General features: G+C 36.9%; 1 protein-coding gene across 3 annotated transcripts in view; it reads left to right on the forward strand.

Annotated features, from left to right (window-relative positions):
* Positions 1-13,548, forward strand: part of cald1b (caldesmon 1b) — a 72,804-nt gene that overhangs the window by 43,335 nt on the left and 15,921 nt on the right. For 2 of the 3 annotated variants that reach the window (NM_001320459.1, XM_073942140.1), the window contains 9 exon segments: positions 4,254-4,295; positions 4,386-4,459; positions 4,544-4,802; positions 8,969-9,100; positions 10,073-10,116; positions 10,222-10,297; positions 10,538-10,678; positions 10,783-10,905; positions 13,151-13,219. In NM_001320459.1, coding sequence (NP_001307388.1) covers positions 4,254-4,295; positions 4,386-4,459; positions 4,544-4,802; positions 8,969-9,100; positions 10,073-10,116; positions 10,222-10,297; positions 10,538-10,678; positions 10,783-10,905; positions 13,151-13,219 — 960 coding nt within the window. 3 annotated transcript variants of the gene reach the window in all.

Below are 13,548 nucleotides of genomic sequence, written 5' to 3' on the forward strand. Positions count from 1 at the left end.
GAGCTCTAGCATTGTTCTGAATCTTACAGAACGACAACCATCTGTGCAGCAATCCACCAGTCAGGCCTGTAAGGTAAAGTGGGCAGACGGAAGCCACTCCCTGCCTGGAATTTGCCAAAAGGTATCTGAAGGACTCTTAGACCATAAGAAACAAAATTCTCTGATCTCATGAGATAAAATGCAACTCTTTGGAGTGAATGCCAGGCATTACGTTTGGAGAAAACTAGGCATCGCTCATCGCCAGGCAAATTCCATCCCTACAGTGAAGCGTGGTGGTGGCAGCATCCTGCTGTGGTAATGTTTTTCAGCAGCAGGAGCTGGAAGACTAGTCAGAATAGAGGGAAAGATGAATGCAGCAATGTACAGAGACATCCTGAATGAAAACCTGCTTCAGAGTGCTCTTGACCTGAGACTGGGGCGACAATGAGGACAATGGCACAAAGCACACTGCCAAATTATTAATGGAACGGCTTTACAACAAATCTATGAATGTCCTTGAGTGGCCCAGCCAGAGCCCAAACCTAAATCCTATTGAACATCTTTGGAGAGTTCTGAAAATGGCTGTACACCGTCGCTAAACCAACCTGATAAAACTTGAGAGGTGCTGCAAAGAGGAATGGGCAAAAATTCACAAAGACAGGTGTGCCAAGCTTGTGGCATCATATTCAAAAAGACTTGGAAGCTGTAATTGCCGCCAAAGGCGCATCAACAAAGTATTGAGCAAATGCTGTGAATACTGAGGCACATGTGATTTTTCAAGTTTTTACATAAATTTGCAACAATTTAAAAAAATTATTTTTTCACATCGTCATTATGGGGTATTGTGTGTGGAATTGTGTGGAAATAAAGGAGTTTAACCCATTTTGCAGTAAAGCTGTAACAAAAAAATGTGGAAAAGGTGAAGCGCTGTGAATACTTTCCGGATGCACTGTATAACTTTTTTTTCTTCCCATTTGGAATGCAATTATAGATAATTTTAATAAAATCTGAGAGATCGATGTCCCTCCACTAAAAGTGGTCTCATCAGAACATCCATAAAAGATCCTTTGAATTATTATTCCAAGTTTTGTCAACAAAATGATTTGGATAATCTGGATTTTAACTTAAGAATAAGTGAACATAATCAAAAGCTCAACATCATTGGTTTTTGCTGAAGGTCAAACATGCCAGGTGAAACTCAAAGAGGAACCTCATTGGTTCTCAGGCATCAAACAATGATTTCTTTCCATTGCCAGATATGAACTGTAAATATTGTTTGCTGATCAATTATATGTAAATATAGTCCTAAATCAAATTTAAGCCACTCATGCCTCTCCAGAAGGCTTAAACACCAGCAGCAGAGGCTTTCAATGGAGGAACAGATCTTTCAGATTAATTGAAAATCCATTCATATTTTTCTAAATATGAACAAAGTTCTTATGGGGTTGGATCAGCATGGTGTTGAGGAAATAATTGTTAACTCATAGTAAAACGTAATAAACAGAATGTGGAAGCTGGTAAATTTGGTAAATGTCTTTTTAAAATGTCTTTTTAAATTTGGTAAATGTAATTATATGTTGTTGATTATTTAACATTATTTGTTGTATTTTTAGGAAGAATCTGTCAGTGCAATTATAGAGATTAAAGAACAAACTAATAGAGATTTAGCAAGTGCAGATTTAGAATTGAAAAAGGTGGAAGATCAAAGTTTGATACCAGAACCAGCAAATGAGAACAAAATAGAGGTGGAAGTCAAAATGGAGGCAGACACACCAAAGATTGAGGAGGAAAAGCTGGTGATGAAAGAAGATGTAGAGAAACCTGAAGAAAAACTTGTTGAGGCGAAGGCTCAAATTCAAGATGAAGCTCCAGTGAAAAAAGAGATTGAAAAACTTGTGAAAGAGCAAGAAAAACCTAGTGAAATTGTTGAAGAAACACCAAAGAAATCCATAAAGGAAATTGAGGTAAAGGCCAAAATCCCAAAGAAAGAAGAAGAGAAACCACAACTGAAGAAAGAGTTTGTAGAAAAACCATCAACCTCACTGAAGAAGGTTGAGGAGAAACCATTGACCCCAAAGAAAGAAGCTGAGGAGAAAATTGTGGCCCCAAAGAAAGCAGTTGAGGAAAAAACTGTGACTCAGAAAAAAGAGGTTGAAGAAAAAACATTTATTCCAAAGAAAGAGGTTGAGGAAAAACCTAAATGGAAGAAAGAAGCTGAAGAAGCGAAGGCCAAAGTTGAAGAAAAGGTCAAATCAAAGAAGGAAGAGGTATTTACCTCTTACCTGAGTGACGCATAGGAATCACAAATATACGCACAGACCACGCATTTAATGTGCTTTATCGGACTGGGTGAATGCAGGGTTTTTGTATGTGTGTGTGTGGATATCACAAAATCTGTAAGGAACATGTCCAGGTCTTTAACTTTTTTATATGAGATTTTTCATCTTCACTATGATAATGTAGAAAAAAACTAATTACATAGCAAACAGCAATATATAATATTTACACTAAGTGTAAATTGAATCCATCCATAAATAAAACATGCCAGAATAATGGTGCATTTAAGTCATCTCAGATAAATCACATTTATGAATTAAATGCACATGATCATTACCACAAAGATTTTGTTTTGAGTTAAAAACGGAAATAAAATCTTTAATCTGCAAATTTCCAGTGAAAAACATGGCAGAATCACTAAAGTATACTAGAGAATTATATATACCATCCCAGCAGGCACAGGATGTCAACATGATGTCAGATTGATGTTATACCTCGTGGGGGCGTTGCATTTTGTTTGCTAATGAAAATCACAATGACATCTATCAAACTTCGGATTTTTGTTGCCATACCTGACGAATAAATGTCAGTGTTGGTCGTCATTATGACGTTGGTTGAGAAAGTTGGCTTGACATTGAATTTTGGTCACTTTCTAACACAATCTAAAATAAACCAAATATTAAAGTCATCTGATGTCGTTATTGGACGTCAAATTAACGTTGTCCTTAGATGCTGGCTAGACATTGAATTTTAGTCACCTGACTTCACCACGTAAACCTAACCGTACATTAACATCTTATGATATCGTGTGCTTGCTGGAATAATATATCTTATATATAAGATACATATATTAGTCATAGCTATATCACCCTGCAGCCCAAGACCGATTACTCACTGAAGCTAAGCAGGGCTGAGCCTGGTCAGTACAGATGGGAGAACACATGGGGAAAACTAGGTTGCTGTTGGAAGTGGTGTTAGTGAGGCCAGCAGGGGGTGCTCAATGCCCTAGTATAGTGAAGTAGACACTATACTGTCAGTGAGCGCCATCTTTCGAATGAGATGTTAAACCGAGGTCCTAAGTCTCTGTGGTCATTAAAAATCCCTTGGCATTTCTTGTAAAGAGTAGGGATCTAAGCCTAGTGTCCTGGCCAAATTCCCTCCCTTGGACCTTACTTACCACGGCCTCCCAATTATCCCCATCCACCGAATTGGCTGTATCACTGTTTCTCCACTCCCTGTCCTGTAGCTGCCATCACATCATCCAAGTGGATGCTGCACACTGGAGGTGGTGTGGAAAAAAAACCCTCCCTCATGATTGTGAAGCGCTTTAAGGCCATACACAATAAATGCGCTATATAAATATATTACATTACATTACGTTACGTTACATAACGTTGCATAATACTGATACACCTGATAACTTAACAAACCCTATTGTATTTTTTGTCATTTATTAAGAGTGGGTACAGTGCCATCTTGTACCAAAGAAAGTGACTTGAAAGCACCTGACATCGTTATAAAAACTTGTCAACTCATAAGTAGGAATGTCCTAGAAGGACTTGAAAGCAGCATAATTAACTCTTCATAAAAAAGGGAATAAACTGAAAGAAAGTAAATCAGTAAATAACAGTTACAGTAACTTTTGTTTTGCATGTCATTTTCTGTGTTTGTGCGAGTACTGTAGGTGTGTGTGTATGAGAGAAAGAGCATAAAAAATATATATATTGCTTTTTACAAAATTTGTATTGGTACAGTCATCTTAATATTAATAATCTCCTTTTGATTTGAAGGCGAAATATAACCTGGACATGTTTTTATGAGATTGACCCATTTACAATCACATATCACTTGCTTTACAGTTTTGAAAATGCAATATTTGTGTTGCTCTATTTTTGCAGTGTGATTTGCATGTGGTGTGGACAGTTCTCCTTGCTATACCCACTAATCTGTATGTTACATCGCTTGCTAACACTAATGACCTGCTTTTGTCTCTTTAGGTTGTGGAGGAAAAATCCAAACCGTCCTTTTTACGTGACAGAGTAAGTCAATGGTGCAGTTGTGTTTGAGAGAATGACAGCACAACGCGAGAATAAAAAAGTAGAACTCATTCACTGTTTCTTCATTCAAAGCTGAAAGTGTCAACAAAGCCGCAAGATCTACCTGACAGCACTGCCAAAGCCAAGAAACAAGAGAGCACGTTAAGGCACAGAGTGATTCATTTATCATTTCACAACTGACTGTGCGGATTCCTCATTGAATATTTAGACATGTTTTCTTTGTGTTTTAGTCCTAGCAGATTGCGTTCTCCAGAAACAGAGAAGCAGGATCCCATTGCTAAGCTGGAGGCAGAGCGTAAACTGCAGGAGCTAAAGCGCCGGAGGAATGAGACGGACAGCGAGGCGCTGGAGAAGATGAAGCAGAAGCAGCAAACAGCCGAGGCTGAGCTGGAGGAGCTGAGGAAGAAGAGGGAGGAGAGGAAGAAGGTCCTGGAAGAAGAGGAGAAGCAGAAGAAACAGCAGCAGGCAGATAAGAGAGCCAAAGAGGAGGTAGAAAATGATCTTTAAAGCTGAATGCTGATTAGCATACTAATGTTGCTCTCTAAATGCAGGGGTGTGTGATATTGACAAAAAAGATCTTCTTCTTAAAGTAGGTGGCACAGTGGGTGTGGCACTTCTGTGTGGAGTTTGCATGTTCTCCCCGTGTTTGCGTGGGTTTCCTCCGTGTGCTCCAGTTTCCCCCTCAAGTCCAAAGTCATGTGCTATAGGTGAATTAGATAAGCTAAATTGTCCATAGTGTACTGTATGTAAGTGAATGAGTATGTATTTATGTTTCCCAGTGATGGGTTGCAGCTGAAAGGGCATCCGCTGCATAAAAAATATGCTGTATAAGCTGGCTGTTCATTCCGTTGTGACGACCCCAGATTAATAAAGGGACTACGCCAAAAAGAAAATGAATGAATGAATCTCCTTAAAGCCAAAATTGGAAAAGTCATTGATGACAAACCCGAGGACACCCTGTGATTAAGATACCTGTAGATCAAATTTAAGCAGTCATTAATTAAATTAATCATTTTCAGTATGACCATATCAGTCTCTCAGATAATTCTGGAGGACTTTTGGAATTTTTTTACAGCTCTCTCAAAAGCATTTCAGTTAGGTCAGACTGGGCTATTTTTTTCTCTGTTTTGTTCACTCATTGTCTTGTTGCATGAGTCAATTTTGGTTAATTTTAGCATGTGGGACAGACATTGTATTAGCACACACCTGAAGGCTAGAGACCAACAAAATGATCAAACTTATGCTCATGATCAGTTAAAGCTTTTGATTAGCAGAGCCTGACTTCATCTTGTTAATATATACGTTTATTTCACGCAGTCGCAAGTTTACAAAATGAAAGCGAGGCTGCGGTTGGAAGAAACTAGTGTAAACAACACTTTACTTTCATTCAGTTAAGTTTAATTTAAACAATTAAGAGCCTAATAGGCATCAAACTAAATCCAAACTCTTTGAGAGTAATATGTGTCCTCCTACAGTAGGCTTCAATTCATGGCACCAGGTAAACACCGTGCGGATGCTTCCCTGTGTAACAAGGAATTGTGATACTGACAACAGTGTTCGGATCCACATGCAGGTTTTTTGAGGAGGTCAGGCAAGCAACGGTCAAAACGGGCAAACAGATATATATGAAGGCAATCCAGAAACGTAGTCAAAGTTACAGGCTAGAGGACAGATGGCTGGCGGCAGGCAGGGATAAACAGATTAACAAGGTGAGGGTAAATGCACGGCAAAACAAGACAAAGGAAATGCGTTGTAATGTCACAGAATGCAAACAAGACTCTGCGACGGGAGTAAGTGTCTGTGCTGCTTAAATAGTGAGTGTGATCAGTCCTTGGCAATCCTCCGGTGGTGTGTGTGCATAATCAGTCAGGATGAGGAACATGTGCGTGTGAGCGGGGTGCATGTATGGAGTTGTAGTTCATGAAATGGCGGTTTTATAGTCTGTTGTGTGCATGTATTTCAGCGATCTATAAAGTTAAGATTGCTGGTGATCGTGACACCCTGCTTCACCCTATGTAACCTGGTGAGCGATAAAACAATGCAGTCCTCTATAGCACACCTTCGTGTTGTCTGTAATAGTGTTGTAACGGTACTGATATTTTGCCGCAGAATGTGTTCTTAAACACTGCTGACTTGCCATAGCATTCACCAGTGCTCAACAAAAATGACTGTGGTTGGCCATGAAGATCATCAGTTCACCACTCTTCACCGAGTGCAAACACAAATACAGGGACACTGGAGTGTTTTAAAGCCACGAATATCAGTCGATTGCTTGTCTGTGTGTGCACTCATTAAACATTAGTGAAGTGCATTAAACTGATGACCTTCACAGCTAATCACAGTCCTTTCTGTTGAGCACTGGTGAATACAATTGGCAAATCAGCGGTGTTTATAAACCCACTCAAAAGTGCTTAAATATTAGCAGAAAATTTACCTTTTTTTAATACTGAAATTCAATATCTTAATAATTTTAATACTGAAATTATTCAATAATTTTAAAATAGAAACTTCAATAATTTTGAACTGAAATTCAACATCGTTTTATAAAGCTTGTTTGGCGGGAGAGAGCCCTGAGCTCATAAGATCCTCGAGCCCGGGGCTTCCTTCCATTTGCAAGACGACATCTTGCGATCTCGACAACTCCCCTTCTGTAGTAGCTAATGAACAGATTGCTCTTAAGAGATAACCATTTACTAGGAACATGACTATGATGCCGATTTGGATTAGTCAATTAACTTAGGTTGCATGTTTTTTGACGGTGGGAGGAAACAGGAGAATCCAGGGGAAACCCATGTGAGCATGGGGAGAACATGTAAACTCCACACAGAAACGTTGGCTGGCTTGGTAAGGACTAGAACCAGTGACGCTCTTGCTGTGAGGCAACAGTGCTAACCACTGAGCCACCGTGCCACCCATTTAGGAAAGGAGGAGAAGGGGTGGAAGGGGGATCATTCAAAACGAAGATGGCTGTCATAAGGAACTTGGGGTACTTATAGTGGCTTGGGAATAGTCTGATTGGCAAATCATAAATTGAATAATGCGGGGCCGGCTGCAAGCAATCATAAGCATATAATCCTCTCAAAATTAGTTTATATATAATCTTCACGACAAGTCTAAAATAGTGAAGAATCAGTTTATTAACCTGAGTTTGATAAATGGCATCCAAAACGTTTGTTTGGGAAAGAAAATGTTAGCCAACTACTGCCATTTTCCTTAACTAAAAATGAGGTCTGACATCCCTTTTTATTTTTACTATCCAGTCAGAATAAACCTTCGAGTCACTCCGAAAGCAGTGGAATGATAAATTTGTGTCACTTTCTCTTCGCCGATAAGATATACAGTCAGGTACACAACGTTTCTCTGTGACTCCAGACGATGCTTCCAGGTTTCTTCCCACCGCAGTCTCGTTTTCGCTTTTAAAGGGGTGGTTTTATGTCTATATGTTGTTTATCTGAGATTTGTAATCTACATTATAAGACCTGCCAAAGATCCGAACGTTTTTATTTTTTTATCTTTATATGGAAATTCCATAGGGTGTCTTAACGTTTTCACATAACTGTAATGGGATATATGCAAAGGGACTTTTAATTATCAGTAAGCCAGCCTCCGCTGAACTGTCATCCTATTATAAAAATGTCTTATGATATTAAAATTATTAAAATAAATTTTATATTTAAAAATATATATATATTATTATATATATATATATATATATATATATATATATATATATATATATATATATATATATATATATATATATATATATAGTAGTCCATTATGACACTAAACCCACCAGTAGCAGGTTTCATTGTTGACCAATTCATTGAATTGTTGACAGTAGTGGAAAGAGTAATTAAAAATTATACTCAAGTAAAAGTACCATTACTTTCCCATAAATATAGTTTATATAAAATAAAAGTATCTGTTGTCAATATTATTAATAAGTATTAGTAAAAAGTGGCCTTTTTAATAGTACCCAAGAGCAGTGAGAAGTGAGTATTACGCTGTGAAAGGTTGATACGTTTACATGCAGTTTGTGTGTGTGAAAACGTAACATTTTGTAGTGCATTTAGTGATTGTTTAAGGCCATTTGACAATTTAAGTCATCATAAAGTTGACACCCTTCATTTTCTCATCAGTGACATGCAGTCTAAACAGTCTTGATTGTGTGTAAAGATTTTAGACATCTCAGACACTTTGCAAACATGTCTTGAAATTGTTCATTATGATGCAAAATTATGAAAATTATTGATTGCACTTAAATCGCTGGACTGATTTTTTGACATTAGCCTATCATAGTCAAAAGTAGTGACTGCAGATTGAAGGAACGTAGTGGAGTAAAAATACTGATACTGCACTAAAATGTACTTAAAACTAAGAAATAAACATTTTTAAAACTACTTAGTAAATTACTATTCCTGAGAAAAAGTACTCAATTACAGTAATTTGTGTGTTTGTAATTTGTTACTTTATACCACTGATCGTTGATTCAAAGGATTCATTCAAAATGGCTGATCTACGAATTAAGCAAATGATGATCTTTGTGAATGAATCATTGGCTCATTTAATCATTGATTTCACCTGTTTCACAAGAAGCAAACTTTTGCATTCTGCATTTTGTTGTACACATTTTTTGTATATTTCTGTAACAGGAAGAAAGGAGAAAGATGAAGGAAGAGATTGAAAGAAGAAGAGCCGAGGCAGCTGAGAAAAAGAAACAAAAAGAGGAGTCAAAAGAAGGAAGCAAAGTAGCATTTATCGCTCCGAAGGGTGCATCTGCAAAGGTCGGTGATTCTCTGATCTATTTTAATGGCCCGTTTCCACTGATTATTACAGTTCAGTACGGGTTGGTATGGGTCACCTTTCTCAAGCTTGCATTTCTACTGCCAAAAGGGGACCAGTAGCGTGATGTACGACAGAAAGTTTATATGATTTTATATGAAGATTTTATGAACAGGATTTGATTATAACTGCAGGTCAATGATGCGAAATAGCCTACTGTAACTTCTGCGATTATATAAAATAAATAAAAAAATGCAACATATATGAACACATACAGCCCATAACAGTCTCCGATGTTACCAATTACAGAAAAACTACACACAACAGACATTTAGTCCTTATTTGAGTTCAAAAACAACATGCAACATGTAGCCCACAGTTTTCACCAGCACCTGTAACCTCTGTTACACTCTCAGAAATAAAGGTATGCTATCTGTCACTGTGGTGGTACCTTATCAAAAGGTACAAATTTGCACCTAAAAGGTCCATATTAATTCCTTAAGGGTACATATTAGTACCTAAATGTTACAAAAGTGTTCTTTTTACTAATATGTACTCTTGAGGTATTAATATGAATCTTTTAGGTACAAATTTGTACCTTTTGAAAACGTACCACCCCAGTGACAGATCGCGTACCTTTATTTCTGAGAGTGTAGAGAGTAATTCCGTAATTGCAAGTTCATCAGTACCATACCGTACCAGTCAATGGAAACGGGCCTTAAGAGTGTATTCACACTTGGCAGGTTTGATTTGATTCAAACTAAATGAAAGCATTCCTCTATTTCTCTAGTCTTAAAAGAGACAGTGTGAATTCTAACTAAACCAGGAGTTTTTTTGGAGAACCTAACAAGTGTGAACACACCCAAGTGTCAATAATAAAGAAAAGAACTACACGTTTACCATCTATTTTATATAGTACGGTTTATGTGACAACCTTTGTAAAATATTTTTATTTATGATTAATTTGTCAACAGATTGGAGAGAAAGCTGAATTTCTCAACAAATCTGCTCTAAAAAGGTAAGTAAGAGTTTTAGAGTCTAAAAGTGTGTGTACTCATCAGTCAAACACATTCTGGGGTCTGGAATATACTTGTTGATACTGCTACTGCTTTATTTACACCAGCCCGATAAAGACGTCACACACTCCATTAGTTTGCAAGATTGGAAACAGACTGGAGCAGTACACTTCTGCTGTTCAGGTGAGGAATACCAAAGACTTCAGATAAATAAAGACAGCACACTCGTATTACTAGGATTTGGTGAAAATACTGTACAATGCGCAATATGACTTAAGTAAGTTCTAAAAGAGCTAATTGATCAAGCTTTGATAAATGAAATTTTTTCCTATTCAAATTGATGGAATTAAATCTTGGATACCTGAAAAAGCAGCCATTTTTCGTTATGACACCGAATGATACATTTGATCTGCTGTTCATCAGACTAAAGAAGTAACCAAATCACCCAAATCCCCGGTGGATGTGCCTGTGGCTGAAGGGCTGCGGAGCATCAAAAGTATGTGGGAGAAGGGGAACGTGGTCAATCCCACCCCGAGCCCTGCAAGCCCCCCAGTGGCCACTAAGGTACAAGACGAGGGACACATGATTTAACACATGATAAATGGAAGAAGCTAATGAGGCAATAATAATTGGACAAGATGCTAAAGAATACGTTTTTGCCCTGTCAGGAAACAGCTGGTCTAAACATTGGTGTGGCTGGACGCATTAACAGCTGGAAAACCAAAACTCCAGAGCCAAAACCTGCTGAACCCAAACCAGCTCCTGAACCAGAAAAAACACCTGCCAAAACAGTGAGAATTTCTATCTGTCTGTCTGCCTGCCTGTCTATCTTCCAAACTACATTCGTGTTTGTTTTCATTTGAGAATTGCTTTGAATCTACCTGTCCGTCTGTTTGTCGAACAGCTGTTCAGTTTCTATCACCCTTTTTCTCTTGCTGGTTTTTCATACTTTTGCACTCTTTGATTTTTCTATTCTCTTGTTCCCAGCATTGTTCTGTCTGTCTATTCATTGTCCATCATTCTATCCATCCATCTTTCTTTCTTTCTTTCTTTTTTTGTTCTTTTTATTCTTTCAATTTATAGTCTGTCTGTCTGTTTGTCCGTCCATCCATCCATCATTTTTTTTCTTTCTTCTCTCTTTTGTTCTTTTTTAATCTTTCACTCTATTGTCTGCCCGTCTGTCCATCCATCTGACCATCCACCCATCCATCCATTTGTTTGTCCATCCGTCCGTCCATCCATCATTTTCTCTCTCTTTTGTTCTTTTTTATTCTTCACTCTGTTGTCTGTCCATCCGTTCATTAATCCATCCATCTATCCATCCATCCATCCATCCATCCATCAATCTATCCATCCATCCATAATTTTTTTTCTTTCTTTTGATCTTTTTTTATTCTTTCACTCTATTGTCTGTCTGTCTGTCTGTTTGTCTGTCCATCCAACCTTCTCCCCCTTAATCCCTTAATCTGTCCCTGTCTATCTGTTTGTCCTTCTGTCAGTCCATTCTTCATTCATATATCATCCATATATCATCTCTATCTATCTATCTATCTATCTATCTATCTATCTATCTATCTATCTATCTATCTATCTGTCTGTCTGTCTGTCTGTCTGTCTGTCTGTCTGTCTGTCTGTCTGTCTGTCTGTCTGTCTGTCTGTCTGTCAGTCTTTTAGCATTACATGCCGTTATAATATTTAAAAAAAAATCATATTCTTTTATTTTGCATATTTTTTGTAACATGCTTAGTCATTTACAAGCTTTTTAAAAACACATAAACAACTTTGATAGACTTATAAATGTTTTTCTATTTCATTCACTTGCTCATTTCGATTACAGAAAATGATTTTAATTGTTTTACTTAATAAAAACAACTTTCCATCCACTCTTATGGTCATTACTGCATGCCTTAAAATATTTGCATGCACCATACTGTATATAACTATATTTGTAAGAGAGCAGAACTGTATACTGTATAGTATGCAATACCTCGGGCTTTAGTGAAATGCTGTAAATAGCAACTGTTCTTCGCTCAGATGAAAGATTTATGGATGTTTATCGCCACCTGTTGGGCAAAGTCCATATACACGGAACAGGGATACCAAAGATTTATAACTCAACTCAAACATACCAATATGTATGTTAACTACCCCTTTAAATACGAATTGCTTATTTTAAAACAAAAAGTTTTACAATAAGCAATTTGTATTTAAAGGGATAGTTAACCCAAAATTTAAATTGACTATTTACTCCCCCTTAAGGTGTTTCAAACTTTATGATTTTCTTTCTTCTGTTGAAGACAAAAGATGATAGTTTGACGAAAGCTGAAAACAGGTATCCTTTGACATTCATATAGGAAACAAATACTACTGTATTGGAGTCAATGATTACATGATTCTAACATTCTTCAAATTATCTTCTTTGATGACTTGTTGAATTAAATAATACCTAGATTTTTATATGGAAAGTGTGTTCATAAGTGAATATCAAAATGACAAATTATATAGGAAACAAGACAATTGTAAATAATCAATTACTTAAACGCAACTGATATTTAATAGTCAGTGTATAGGCCTTTAAATATATTTCTGATATGAACTTCTCAAAGTCTGATTACAAAAAGGCAAACAGCTCCTTTTAACTGTGAAAAAACAATGACATTTTAATGAAACATCTATACATTTGTCTTTACTAGATTTATAAACTGCATTTTTAATCTAATTTTGTTTTTATGGTTAAGATTCATACACTGCTGATATCTTGTCTTTTGACCTTTAACTTGTCTAAAGTGATCTGTGAACTAAATAGTGGAAGGTATCAGTATTATACTATCTTTTGTTTATTTCTGTCTCCTTTCTTCGTCTCTAGCTATGGCTTTTCCTTCTCATTTTCCCTTTTCTGTCAGACTGCTGTCTGCTGTTTTTCTTCTGACTCTGCTCGGTCTCCTTTTAGAAAGGTAAATGTTAAAAATTAAATATCCATTAATAACCTATGTGGAAATCTAATGGAGGATGGTTTATGATTTTACTTTATGATAGGAGCAGAAACCAGCTGAGGTCACTAAACCACGTGGTTCATGGGAAACAAAGGGCTCCACACCTGCTAAGGTAAAGCAAGCAGATGGACATATGAAATATATGAATCATATTGCATGCCATTCAATCTATCAAAGACATTTATTAGTTCACTGATTTACTGACAACCTCAGAAAAAAAGTTTTTTAATATGTTTATCATGTTATATATTAGTATTTTTTGTCAAATATTTGTCATGTTTTCCAGCGACCTCTGGTGGTTCGAGATCGCTGGTGATGATGACAATATTGTTTCGAGTGTGTGTTTGACACATTTCAGGGAATCTGCACTGCAACTGCAATACCGTGTCCAGTCAAATTTTAAATAACTTAAACTAAATTAAATGTAGAATGTTTATTTTG

This window comes from Danio rerio, chromosome 25 (assembly GCF_049306965.1).
Source record: "Danio rerio strain Tuebingen ecotype United States chromosome 25, GRCz12tu, whole genome shotgun sequence".
In the NCBI taxonomy this organism is placed as follows: Eukaryota; Metazoa; Chordata; class Actinopteri; order Cypriniformes; family Danionidae; genus Danio; species Danio rerio.